Source organism: Choloepus didactylus (genome assembly GCF_015220235.1).
Source record: "Choloepus didactylus isolate mChoDid1 chromosome X unlocalized genomic scaffold, mChoDid1.pri SUPER_X_unloc1, whole genome shotgun sequence".
Taxonomy (NCBI): domain Eukaryota; kingdom Metazoa; phylum Chordata; class Mammalia; order Pilosa; family Megalonychidae; genus Choloepus; species Choloepus didactylus.
Window position 1 is genome coordinate 1,272,819 of NW_023637621.1, and position 15,039 is coordinate 1,287,857.

At 41.3% G+C, this 15,039-nt stretch overlaps 1 protein-coding gene across 1 annotated transcript in view; it reads right to left on the reverse strand.

Annotated features, from left to right (window-relative positions):
• Nucleotides 1–15,039, reverse strand: part of DHRSX (dehydrogenase/reductase X-linked) — a 393,706-nt gene that overhangs the window by 345,684 nt on the left and 32,983 nt on the right. The window contains exon 2 of the mRNA XM_037824590.1: nucleotides 2,485–2,592. Coding sequence (XP_037680518.1) covers nucleotides 2,485–2,500 — 16 coding nt within the window. The 5' untranslated portion in view covers nucleotides 2,501–2,592. The remainder of the gene's footprint in view (nucleotides 1–2,484; nucleotides 2,593–15,039) is intronic.

Here is a 15,039-nt window from a genome sequence, read left to right on the forward strand (position 1 = left end):
TTGGCTCTCTCAGAATCTATCTAATTATCCCCTCAAAGTCACACTGGGGAGATAAGATTCCATGCTTGAGTGAACTGCCTGGGAAGGTCAAAACTGTAACCAATAGTGAAAGTTGAACACAGGCATTAGAAAGTGTGCTAGAAACAAGACAAAGGTATAGTGAGGATGTGGTGTTTGCTTTCTCTTTATCTCAAGGAGACACGTTTGATCCTGACATGCACTGCTCCCGATCATGGGCCAACAACATCTAAATGAGAAAATGCCACCTAAAGTTTCAGCCTTGCATGCACGTGTCGCCCAAGCTTAAGTGCATGCTTTTATTGAATTCTGCCTGCAGTACACCTACTTCACTCAAGTAGACCTCGTCATGACCTAACACCACTAGACCTTATCATGACCCGGCTCAACTAGACCTCAGCATCACCCAGCCCAACCAGACCTCATCATCACCCAGCCAACTAACCTCATCATCAACTAATCCAACCAGGCCTCATCATCACCCAGCCCAACCAGACCTCATATCACCCAGCCCAACTAACCTCATGATCAACTAACCCAACTAGACCTGAACATCACCCAGCCCAACTAACCTCATTATCACCCAGCCCAACTAGACCTCATCATCACCCAGCATAACTCAACCTCATCACTACTCGGCCCAACTAGACCTCATCATCACCCAGCCCAATTAACCTCATCATCACCCAGCCCAACTCAACCTCATCATCACCCAGCCCAACTAATCTCATCATCACCCAACACAACCAGACCTCATCATCCCCCAGCCTAACTCTACCTCATCACCACTTGGCCAAACTAGAACTCATCATTACCCAGCCCAACTAGACCTCATCATCACCCAGCACAACTCAACTGCATCACTACTTGGCCCAACTAGACCTCATTATCACCCAGCACAACTAACCTCATCATCACCCAACATAACTAGACCTCATTATCACCCAGCCCAACTAAACTCATATCACCCAGCCCAACTAACATCATCATCATCATCCAGCTCAACTAGGCCTCATCATCACCTAACCCAACTAACTTCACCATCACCCAATCCAACTAATCTCACTATTACCCAGCCCAACTAGACCTCATCATCACCTAACCCAACCAGACTTCATCACCATTCAGCACAACTGGACCTCATCATCACCCAGCCCAACTAATCTCATCATCACCCAACACAACTAGACCTCATCATCCCCCAGCCCAACTCTACCTCATCACCACTTGGCCAAACTAGACCTCATCATTACCCAGCTCAACTAACCTCATCATCACCCACCACAACTCAACCTCATCACTACTTGGCCTGACTGGACCTCATTATCACCCAGCCCAACTAACTTCATCATCACTCAACACAACTAGTCCTCATCATCCCCCAGCCCAACTCTACCTCATCATCACCCAGCCCAACCAGACCTCATCATTACTCAACCCAACTAGACCTCATCATTACCTAAACCACACAACTGAGGCACAAACCACAGAAAAAACGGCATTTGGCATTATTTTATATTTCAACATTGTCCAGTTTCTCTGAGAATTAAGAATACGAAGAAGGCTGATGCACCTAAAGTGTCACAGGGCCCAGGATAACTGGTACTAGAAGTCAGGTCACCCTTCTTTGCTCAGCCTGGAGAGTTCTGCTCCTCCTGCTCCACCAAAATCTTAAGTCACTAGCTCAGGTCCAGCTAGCCCTCAGAGAGGAGGTCTTGCCCCCCTGCTTGAGAGCTGACATTTTTTTGATCAAGTCTTCCCAAATGTCAGAAGAAGCCAGGTCATGTAGAGTTCTGGAAAGGCCTTTAATGACACAGCAGAAACCCACCACCAGAAGAAGTAAAAAAAGGGAGGTTGGAATCCATTACCATCTCATGATCACACCTAAGTCTTGGAGCCCCTCTGCCAGCCCCACATCGAATCTCTGATTTACTCAGATCTCAGAGGCAGAGGATAGGCAATCAAAGGGATGCTAAAGAAGAAAGGAAGCTCCACAGATACAATATCAGACATGCCTGGGAATATTAGTGATAATTAATTACAATAGTAAAATGGGTTGCTTTGAATGACCCCACTTTCCCAGCTAAAGAGCAGACCTTCCTAGACAAAGTTAGGAACCAAGTTCAGCCATTAAAGAGATTGTCAAAAGGGAAATAACAAGAAGAATGGAAATCAAACAGAGAGTATCTATACAGCATAGCTGCAAAGGAGTCAAATACCCTAACAACTTGTGCAGATTCATTTCTTTTCAGAGAGCCCCACGGAAAAATTATCTGATCAATATTAAACCAGAACATATATTCAAGCCACTAAGAGTATTACAATTTCCTCTCCTCCGCAGCTTTTGAATATTAATCCTGACAGCTTTACACACTTGGCTATTTTGTGTGTATGTAAATCAGTATCAATGAGCGACTGAGTATTCCCCATCAGCTGTGAAATAGAATTAACCATAAAAAGTGTCACCTATGATAACATGCATGCCGAGTCTTGCAAGATGCTTCGCGGTGGAATAGCCAATTCCGTCTGTCCCTCCAGTCACTATAGCAACTCGCTCGGGTTGTGGGGGGAAAACTACAGAAGGAGAAAAAAAAAATCAGAGTAAGGTTTAAAATGCATGGCACATTTTTATAAGAACTAAACCTCACGATAGGTCAGGCATGGTGCCTAGGGAAGTTGTGTTTCAATATTTGCGTTTTTGTCCCTCGTCAGCTCCTAAAGGTTCTAGATGCATGAATATAACAAGGTGGGTCAGCCTGAGTCTTGATGAGTCTGGGAAAGGACACTCGCCAGTAACTTGCTCAGCCCCTGCTGTCACCTTTTGCAGGCTCTGAAAATATGCTGCCAAGATGATACGTTTATCCAAACAACATACAATGCTGAAAGCACAAACAAGAGTCTTGGGTATAGCTCCTGAGGCCAGAAATCGACAATGCCTTTCATAGGGACAAATTAGCATCTCACTTGTATTTCTGATTGTTTCAAATTTATCCACCTGTCATTTGGAATCTGCATTTCTTTTTCATTCATTCATTCATTCATAATATGGGCCACCTGGGGAAATGGAAGTGGACAACAGTGGTAAAGTTCTTGGTCTGAAGAGCTTTGGTTCAACGGTCGAGACAACACCCACCCTAAGAGCATGGGAACATGTCTGGCAATGGTGGGCTTGTTGAGGAAAACACACAGCTGGGAGGGGGAGTGGAGGGTGATGGGGGGATTCTCATTGGGTATTAGAGCAATGCAATAAGGGTCAGCGTGAAGATGGCAGCACTCCTGGAGTATTCCAGAAAGGGCTGGAGTCATGCAGGCAGGAGAGGGGGAGGAGTAGATGAAGGGGAGCAGACAGTGTTCCCCTGGAGGGCTCCAGCTTGTCTCTGAGAGATGGGGACTCTGCAAAGGGCCCTGAGCAGGTATGTGATAAGACAAATTTCAGGACGGAGTGTAAGTGTGGAGAATACACTTGTATGGGAGGCAGGAGATTTCCTCCGTGGTCTCAGAGATGGAGTTGAGGACTAGGGTAGAGTTCAGAGTTTCCCACGTAGTCTGGGAGATGGAGGTGAGGTCTGGGGTAGGGTTTGGCATGGATGGGTAGAAGTGGTTGGGGTCAGGATATATTTAAAAGCCAGTGGGTTGGGTATATACTCGGAACAACAGAGAGCAGGGACATGAAAGGACATTTGCACACTGGTGTTTATGGAGGCAGTATTCACGATTTACAATGGATGGAGGTGGACTAAGGGTACATTGACTGATGAACAGAAGGGTGAACTGTGGTGTGTGCACACAATAGAATACTGAGCGGCTGCAAGAAGGAATGAAGCTCTGAGACACACAACAAGGTGAATGGATCTCGAGGACAGCATTTTGAGAGAAGTACACCAGAAATGAAAAGACAAAATTATAACGCCTCACTAATATGGACTAACTATAATGCGCAAACTCTGAGAATTGAGTCTGAGAGTAGAGGTTATCAGGGGAAGGTTTATGGTAAAGGTTCTTAGATTGTAAGCTCTTACAGCAATTACATCTTTTCCTGAGTTGTAATGGTTATCTCTAAATTCTGAGATGCTCAGCTCTTTGTGTATAACCTGGTTGGTTCCTGGAACTTCTGGTATCTGTGTGACAGCCGAGACTCAGAGCCAGAGTTAGGCAGCTGTGAATGTCAGTATTAGCGCATAGAGTAACTGTTTAAAAAGCTGAAAAAGAGTTCAGACTCAGAGATATGAACAAAGCAGATCTGGTAAGGACTAGGGCAGGTCAGGCCAAAGGGTAAAGGACAATATTGATTGTGTTTTAAAAGTTCAACTTCTGTGTGAGACCAAAGAAAGAGATGGTTATTAGGTGCAAAATCTATATCATTTGTAACACACTATATAATTTAACTTGTATGGTCAGTTTATTCAAACAACATAATTATAAGGAACGTTGAATAGGGAGTGAAATCTGGTTGGTTTCTACAGGCTAGTGTGAAGCCCAGTACATCCCAGAGTAATTTAGGCAGAGAATACAGATGTATTTGCAAAGCCCCCTTGAGGGACCGGAGGAAAGTGTGGGAATATTAAATTTCCCCACCTGGGGAATTAATGATATTCTCACAAGCATAGGAGGATACCAATTTAGAAGGCCGAGACCTCGATCTTGGGGCTTGCCCTTATGAGGTTTGTTACTGCAAAGGAGAGGCTAAGCCTACTTATAATTGTGCCTAGGAGTCACCCCCAGAAAACCTCTTTTGTTGCTCAGATGTGGCCCTTTCTTTCTAAGCCAACTGGGCAGGTAAACTATGTGGGACATGACTCCCAGGAGTGTAAATCTCCTTAGCATTGTGGAACATGACTCCCAGGGATAAGCCTGGACCCGGCATCGTGGGATTGAGAAAAAAATCTTCTCAACCAAAAGGGGGAAGAGAAATGAAACAAAATAAAGTTTCGGTGGCTGAGAGATTTCAAATGGAGTCGAGAGATCTTTCTGGAGGGCATTCTTATGTGCTATACAGATAACCCTTTTTGGTTTTTAGTTTGTTAGAATAGCTAGAAGGAAATACCTGGAACTGTTGAACTGTAACCCAGAAGCCTTGATTCTTGAAGATGATTGTATAACTATGTAGCTTACACAGTGTGACTGTGTGATTGTGAAAACCTTGTGGCTTACACTCCCTTTATCTAGCGTACGGACAGATAAAATCCTTTTCTGAGAATGTTCTATATTGATGGCCTTTCTTCTCTTGCATTCTGAAAAACAGTGATTTTTGTACATAATGGGAATGTTCTCTATGCTAGGTTTACATTTGTTCTCTGATTTTCATGCTGCTTTTTGAAAAACAAAAATTATAACATAATTATGTTGCCAAACTGGTCAGTGTTTTTCATTGTGGTTTCTTCCAACTTTTCATAAGCTTATGAAGTCCTTGACGTTTCTGAGATTTGAAAATGTTTTATTTATTATTTTCTACCACTCAGCAAACATATCAACTTGGAGATTTCTTTTCTCATAGATGCTCTCTATCCACTAGGAAAAGTGCCCCTTGCACCTCTTCTTTTCCAAAAAAAAAGTATGTCTTAGGAATTACTGTCTGTTTATTCTACCAGGAACCCCTTAGAAATAATTTTTCTGGGCCCCAAAATATCCCAAAACATTTGGAGAAGGATTATAATAAAGTAAAAATCTGACAAAAATCATTGTAAAGATTAGATTCCCAAAGAGGAGCATAGTATCTATTCAAATCATCTTTTTCCAGCAAAGCTTTAATTGTTTGTTTTTTTCCTCTAGGGCTACTCTTGGATGGTTAGTTGGTCATTTTCTAATTTCAAATGGACTCATTTTCCTAACTGCTTCTCATCAGGGAGAGCAATTACTTTGAGGATTTATCATATAGCTCGCCACTTGACTGAACTATGTTATTTGAATATTGTATTGTTGGTGAATTTGGGTTTTCAAGATCTATAAAATTTGTAATACCTTCTTACTATTTTCTTGTTTGCAATAATTTCACTTTTATTTCTGTTTTGATGCTTTCTTACATCATTCAGAATTTTCCAGACTTTGTGATGTAATACAGGGTGGTCATTTAGGATGGACTGTGCTACAAAGTAGACTGAATCCAGTTGGCTGAATATTTACATTTCCTGTTGAGGAAGTGGGCTCCTCTGTATGGAAGCCATAATTTTCCTTTTGGCTATCTCTGGCAGATTTTGATACCAGAGAATGATAAGTAACTTCCCAGCTTTTTTCTGGTTGGGAGCAAATTATATACCATGAGCCTTCTGAGTGGCCTAAAGAAGAATTCACTAGTAACCTGGTTTTGCCACAGAGCCCTTTGTGGAAGTAAGAGTTCATTTTCTTAGTGACTTTCTAGTTATTGGGTCTATTCTGCGTTTCTGTTTTTGCATGAAATTTAGAAACTTACATTTTCATTTCTTCATAAAGTATGTAATTATTGGCATATGTGCCTTCTTTTTCTAAATTATATCCTTCACTAACATTTTTCAATTTATTTTTTAAATAGTATTCCCATTTTTCAAATCATTGTACAGCCATTGTAAGATGCACTTTCACTGTTTTTACTTGCTGCCATTTGTACAATTCTTTTCTTAGCTTTTTCCAGCCAACTATTCATTAGCTTGTGAGTACAGCTTTAGTCTTATTATAAAAGCATTCATAGGTGGAATTCACAGTCATGTTACTTTCAAGAAGTTCACATTATCAACTGGAGTTCTTTTTTTGAGTCAAGATTTTTAGGGGAGCATTTGTTTAAACTTTCAAACAGTAATTGTTTTTTTTGATAAACTTTATTTATCAAAAAAAAAAATTTCCAAACAAAATAAAACAAAGGAATAGGAAAAAAAAAAAAAATACCCTGAAATAACTTCATTGCTTCCAATATGCTCCTACCATACCACAAAAAAAATTAACAAACCATAGTCATTCCTGAGCATTCTCACATCAAGATCACCCTCAATATCTAAATATTCCCGTACCATTAATATAACCCTCCATATGTTTTATATTCTCCTAGAAAATTAAGGATCATGAAAGGAAAGGCAGTTACCCTTTTTATGACAGTTTTGGATAATTTTTCTTTCTTAAAAATGTTAACTCTAATTTTTTTTTTATTTTCCTAAATAAATACTCCCCCTTCTCCGAGTAACCGCGAATCTGCTTTCTATCTCTTCAAATTTGCTATCTCTAGTCATCTCTTATAAGCAATCTCATGCAACATGTATCCTTATGTGGCTTGCTTATTTCACTGAATATAATGTTTTCAAAGTTGCTCCATGTTGCAGCCTGTCTCAGAAAGTATTGTTTCTTACGGCTGAATAACATTCCACTGTGTGTAGGTACCACATTTTGTTTATCCATTCACTTGTTGAGATGGGCACTTGGGTTGTTTCCACCTTTTGGCTATTGCGAATATTGCTTCTATAAACATTAGTGTACGTGTATCTGAAACCATGTTTTCACTTTCTTTGGGTAAATAGTTAGAAGTGGAATTGCTGGGTCATCTGGTAATTCTACATTTCACTTTCTGAGAAACAGTCATATTACTTCCCATATTGGCTGTACCATTTTATATTTCCATCAAAAAATATTAAATTTTATTTGTAATGCACTGTGAAAATAAAATATACTCTGGGCTATTTCCAACTTTTTTAATTGGCCAAATAATTCTTTGTGGTATATTTATGGGTAATTTTCAGAAGTCGCATAGTAACTAGGAAAGAAGACGCATTTTCACATTACAGATGTATGAAATATAAAAGTAGTAAGATACATAGACAGCTGGACGGACAGACTGACTCATGTGGCCTCATCAGAGACACAACTTATATTCTCTGTATTGTTTTACCAGCCTTATTAAATACTGAGATAGGTGAGTTAAAGTCCATTTCTTGGATTGGGCTCCACTGTTATTTTAATTTAAATTTTTTTTCTTAGAATCAAATATTTTCATAAGACATCAGTGTCAAAATATATATCCTTATAAAGTCAAGCTCCCATACAGTTATAGTGTTGTCAGTAGGAATTCAACAACATCATAATATTCATGAAATCATAATATTGACAGGTAAAGTTACTATGAAGCTGGAATATTTCTCAGTGTTTGTATTTGAATTTATGTGTTTTATACATTTTTTATTTAAATATATTTTATATGTATTTGATTTGTATAGGTATGGATATGGTATGAGTATGTGTGTGTGTATATTTATATACACACAGATACACACACACACACACACACACACACACCCCTCCGTCCCTCAGTCTGCTGCCTTCCTATTCAATGCTTCATGCTCAAAGAATCTGGCTGAAGTCAGAAATGAAACAAGGATGCACCCAGTGTTTCCAATACCATTTAACACTGTATCCAAGTATCAGCCAATGCAATCAGACAAGAAAGAACTATGAAAGGCACAAGGAATGCAAAGGAGGAGCCCAACTATCTCTACTTGCACATGATACAATAGCACACTGGAAAACTCAAGAAAACCAACATTAAGTAAAACAAAAAGAGAATCCAGTAAGGTAGCAGGATAAAAAAATTAACATGCAAAAGCCAACAGCAGTTTAAAAATGTGATGGAATGGACAGTCCCCTTTATAACATACAATAGCATCAACAGCAACACTAAAATGGAATATTTGCTTTTGTAAATGTGCAAAGCTTTTACCAGGAAACCTTAAAGACATGGATGTAGACTTGAGCAGATGAAAAGACTTCCATGGTCCTAGTGGACCACTGCCTGTGGTGGCTGCAGGGGTCCTGATTAGATCTTCCCTCCAGAGATGCTGCAGGGGACCCAGGGGCCTCCCCAGCTGCACCCTGCAACCCCTCATCAATGTTCCCACTCAGGCCATGCTTCTCCAGCCAAGGACTGAACACATTGGGGGTTCCAGAGCTACACCCGCTGGGGGCTGCTTAAAGGAACACAGCCGAGACCTTCCCACCAAATTCTTCCTCCTTCCCACCTTTCCCAGGTGTCAGGGCTGCATCATCATCTGAAAACCTCCCCCCTGCTCCAGCCCCCTCATCTATCCTTCGCTCAAGCTTTCGCCAATAAATTTCTTGTGCAGTTAATCCCATTTCGATGCCTTCCTTCTTGCATGACCCAAATGGACACAGCCATCATGGGGCCAGGACTTCCCAGGGTGATACATAAGTTTGTTGCAAATCCAATAAAAATACGTAGAAATTTTCCTGGAACTGGACACATTAATTCTAAAGTTCATATAGAAACAGACTCAAGCAAAAATACAGGAAAACTGAAAAATACTAAGACTGAGGATAGATTAGCTCCATAAGATGATAAAATATTTTAGTAAGCCTCTATAATTGTCAGAACTGAATGCATGTGACTCAAGTGAATAGAATAGAAATTTCAGAAACAGACACAACCATGTGGAAATTAGCATATGATAAAGGTGACAAAGATGGACTTTTTAATGAATAGACATTTAGACAGAAATAAAATGGAGCCCATACCTCACAGTACATACCAGAATAAACTCCAGGGGGAAAAAAAAATCAAACAATGAAAGTATTAGAAGAAAGCATAGATAAATTTCTTTTTAACCATAGAGTAGGAAAAGTCACTCTAATTATAAGTCAAAATTTAGGAAGAATAGACATGTAAATTTGGCTGCTAAAAAAATTACACAGTTAAAAAGAAAATAAGCAAAGCCAAAAATAAATTATGAGCTGGAAGAAAATTTGCAACTTAAAGCACAGATAAAGAGCTATTCATCCTAATATATAAAGAGTCCTGGAAACCAAGAAAAAAAAATGAAATATCCTATTCTTAAAAATATTTTTAAAAAGGACAAAAATAACACTTTATAGAACAAGATACCCAAATGGCCCTTAAAAATACACATTCAACTTTACACGTAATAACCAAAATGCTAATTATGTAAAATTCTACTGAGATATATCATTTCTCACCTATCACATTGGCAAAAATTCAAGAGCTTGATATCAAACTTCTCTGGCAAAACTGTGGGGATCTGGCATTCTTATATACCGTGGGTGGGATTGCAAAATGGCAAATTCCCTGTGGAGGGAAATCAGCAATATCTAGTCACATAAGCATTTATCCTTTGATCCGGTAATCACGTCCAGGAATCTACCCTGAAAATACTCCTAAGCCAATGCAAACCAGAGGTAATTCCTTTCATCATTTGCCCATGGGTAAGGGAAGAGCTCAACAACCTGTGATTCACCCATGCAATGGAATATTGAGGTCCATCTTCAATTCCCACCATCAGGTCCCCTCGGGGTGGGCTTGGGAATGGCGAGCAGCCCTGAGTGGCCCAAATTTATATGAGGCAGTTCACTACCTACCCAGGAGCAAGGATTAAAGTGCACTGTTGACCCACTTGTTGGAAAATTTTTCAATTAAATGGAGACAACATATGCTTTCCTTCAGTTGGCTCCCCCCACCACAGAGTCAAGCATTCTTGCTAACAAAATGAAGAAGAAATTCTACAAAGAAAAGCCCCGAACACAGATGCCATGTCACCCATGCCTCCTTGGAGTCTATAGGAAGCTCCCCTGGCACATCCTGGCTTCAGTGTTTCTCACCATCAGCGACCTCGGATAGACAATGAGACAGCAGAGATTCTTTCAAAGCCTCCAGCCACCCAGGCTCAATTCGACTAAAAGAAACTGCAGCACTCATTTGGGTTTGGTCCTGTGAAGATGCTCACAATAAATGAAAACCCTATTCCCTTCTTGTCCATTTAAGGTACTGAAGTATATACTAAAACATTCCAGAATGGCATCAGAGGAAGGAAGGTTCAAAAGAATCTAATTCATCCTTTCCTTTCCAGGTAAAAGCTCTTGGGACCCAATTTCAGAGAGACAAGAGAGGTACAGAGGTGTCTCAAGGGAAGATCAAGATCCTTGTTTCCCACAGGCCTCACCACAAACATGGGTCATGACTATGTCTCTTCCTGCTTAACATTTAATTTTTCCTTGTTAAAGTGCAGAGAAACAGTTTCCGAAAGTGCCCTAAGCACTGTGTAATGCACAACGTTAGCACAGCTGCGCATTCACATCTTTATCTAGATGGAACATTTTGCAGCTCAGAGTGTTAAAATAAAAGCAAACAGCAAAACCCACAACAACAAAAAGTTCATAAGCACTCCTAACGCCTTTTATCTCAAAACAAGGCTAAGAGGCACAACTTAACCGTTGAAATATATCAGGTTAGAGCAGAGTTTCTCACAAGGGCTCTCACAGGGCATTGGCTCTTGATCATGACCACAGACAAAAAGCCTTGCAAGATATCATCATCAAAAACCTTGGTCTCTTGTTATATACAGAATGTGCTGAGTGAGTGTAAAGGGTAGACAATAAGGACACACAGATGGGGAATTTCAGCAGAAATATGAACACTACTGTAAGAAAGCGTTAAATGGAACCACTAGAATTAAAAATAAAAGACACAAAATTAAAGATAAAGAATTCATGCAAAATGTTCAAAAATTGATTGTGGCGATGAATGCACAACTATATAATGGTACTGTGAACAATTGATTGGTCACCATGGATGATTGCATGGTTTTTGACTATATCTCAATAAAATTGAATTTAAAAAAAAAAAAAAAAAAAAAAAAAAGAATTCATGCAATGGCTCGTTGGCAGATTCAACCCAAGCGAGGGAGGAAAAAAAAACAAAACAGTAAGCTTTAAGGTAGGCCAATAGAAATTATTCATTCTGAAATGCAAAGAGAAATAAAACAGTGAAAAAATAAACCTTCTGAGAGTTGTAGACAATATCAAATGGTCTAATATACATGTAACTGGAATCCCAGAAGGAGAAGAGAAAGAGAATGTTTGAAGACATACTGGCTAAATATTTTGCAGGAGGAGAAAGAAAAATGTGCTTGATTTTAATTTCCTCCTTTGTGGCCTTCTCTACTTTCTAAGGCTAAGTAAATATAAACTACTTGCCTTCACCAATTAATCATTTTCTCAGTCAGTAAAACCTTACAAATGCATATTTTAATTTGCATACAAAAACAAGATATTTCACATCAATGTGATGAAACTTCTGCATTAGTGTCATAACAAATTGACAGTTAGCAAAAGGTAACTTTTAAAAGTAATCCATTGTGTTATTTAATGTCACACTGATGTTTCTTATTGCTACTTTCACTACACTTAAAATAAGCTATCTTTATCACAGCATAGCTGAATAATCTTCTACAAGAGTTCATGGATCTGTGGAATATAATTGATTTTAAACTTGGAATCAATACATATTTAACACATACGCAGGGATCCCTAGGCTATTGAAAGAATCTCCATGAGGACCGTTTCCATTCAAGAGTTGGTCTCAAATATACGTGCTGAATAATGTGCCTTTCTGCTGGTGACACGATAAAAGCAGCCCTCACCAATCAATCTGAAGAATAACTCACTGGTCCTCGACTCTCGTGTGGTAGGTTGAACTACGTACCCAGTGAAAGACACATTCTTAATTTTCATCCACATTTCTCTGGGTGTGAAACCATTTGTAAATAGGACCCTTTGAAAATGTTATTGTTTAGCTAAGGTGCAGCCTATAGAATCAAGGTGGCTTTTAATCGATATTACTGGAGTCCTTCATACGCAGAAGAAATCCAGATGCAGTGAGTCAGAAAAGGCCACCCAGAAAGAAGCCAGAACTCAGATAAACTGGAAAAGCAGACTCAAGGAGAGACAGATGGCTGTGTAGTGGAGGCAGAGATGCAAGGATGCAAGCCAAGCAACCAGAGGATTGAGGCAGGGCAGCCCCAAAATGCTTTAGACTTTGGGGAGAAAGTGTGGCCAGCACACCTTGATTTAGGACTTTTACCCCTGAAACTGTGAGCTGATAAATTCCTGTTGCTAAACCAACCCATTGGCATCTTCTAATCTATCTCTGCTTCAGTGCCCACTTGGTGTTCTGTCCTCATACCTCCCTCTGCCTCCCTCATACAAGGACCATGGGATTACATGGGGCCCACCAGGAAAATCCAGTATATTCTCCCTATCTGGTGATCATTAACTTTATCTCATTTGCAAAGTCCCTGTGCCAGGTAAGACAATGTATTCACAGGACCCAGCGACTGGGATATGGACCTCATTGGAGGTTGTGATCCAGCCCACCAAAATGGGCTCCTTCAGCTCTCTGGACCTTGCATGTCAGCGTCCCACTGGACCACAATGCCCACCTCCTTCCTGTATGTTGAGCTCCTATGCATGCGTCAATGCCCACCTCCTTCCCGTATGTTGAGCTCCTATTCATGTGTCAATGCCCACCTCCTTCCCGTATGTTGAGCTCCTGTTCATGCATCAATGCCCACCTCCTTCCTCTATGTTGAGCTCCTATTCATGCATCAATGCCCACCTCCTTCCCGTATGTTGAGCTCCTATTCATGCGTCAATGCCCACCTCCTTCCCGTATGTTGAGCTCCTATTCATGCGTCAATGCCCACCTCCTTCCCGTATGTTGAGCTCCTATTCATGCGTCAATGCCCACCTCCTTCCCGTATGTTGAGCTCCTATTCATGCATCAATGCCCACCTCCTTCCTCTATGTTGAGCTCCTATTCATGCATCAATGCCCACTTCCTTCCTCTATGTTGAGGTCCTGTTCATGCATCAATGCCCACCTCCTTCCCGTATGTTGAGCTCCTATTCATGCGTCAATGCCCACCTCCTTCCCGTATATTGAGGTCCTGTTCATGCGTCAATGCCCACCTCCTTCCCGTATATTGAGGTCCTGTTCATGCGTCAATGCCCACCTCCTTCCCGTATGTTGAGCTCCTATTCATGCATCAATGCCCACCTCCTTCCCATATATTGAGCTCCTGTTCATGCGTCAATGCCCACCTCCTTCCTCTATGTTGAGCTCCTATTCATGCATCAGTGCCCACCTCCTTCCCATATGTTGAGCTTCTATTCATGCATCAATGCCCTCCTCAGTCACTCTGTCCAAGAAGACTGGCCAGCCCTTTCTCTGAGCTGTCCCTCTGTACTCACTGATACCCTCTCACCCAAAGGACATTCCTGCCCACATGTCTGGCTTCTCCCCTGGACAGCCCGAGGGCAGCCAACAGGCCCACCTCCTTGTACCCTCAGCACCCACGTGGTTGCCAGCACAGCAGAGAGCCAAATTTTTAATCTGAGATTCACCCGTCAGTTTAACCACATAAAAGTCCTATCGGAAAACAGATGTTGCAACACAACAAACTTACTCTGTCCTCCTTCTGAGGCCAGAAGTCTGAGACAGGTGTCAGAGACCCACAATCCATCCACAACCTCTACGGGCAGACCCCTCCTTGTCTCACCGAGCTTCTGGTAGCAGCGACAGATAGAATCATGTCCCCCCAAAAAGGTACATTCAAGTCCCAAACCCAAGTCTCATGAATGCAGCCTTATTTGGAAATAGATTCTTTGAAGGTGGGATTAGTTAAAATGAGGCCAAACTGAGTCAGAGAAGGTTCTGATCCGATCTGACTCATGTCTTTAAAAGGAGAGGAAATTGGATAGGTGTAGACAGAGGGGAGAAGGCCCGTGAGGACCGAGGCAGAAACACCTGGGGCTGCAGCAAGCCAACACCGGAAGCCTGGAGAGGCGCCTTCTCCTTTGGGGTGTCTGTCTGACCCTCTGTCTCTTCTTCTTGTCTTATCATGACATGAGGCATTGGGTTCACGGCCCACAAGAATTCACTCGAACCTTATTTTAACTAATTCCATCTGCAAAGTCCCAATTTCCAAACAAGGTCCCATTCAGAGGTTCCGGGTGGACATGAATTTGTGTGTGTGGGGGGGGGGGCACTTCACATCCCCAAAATCTGCACCGCCCTTCAGGTTTTTCTGACGAGCTTGCTCGGAGGTGCCAACTGACCCAGCCACCCACAGAACCACCTGCCCATCTCCCCCAGGGCATGGAGACCCGGCACAGCTGGAAAGAAAAGCTCTGCCCCTCAAGGGTCAGTCTACTTATGTTGATCTGATCACCATGGATTCCCATTTAGGTATGAAATGCTGTA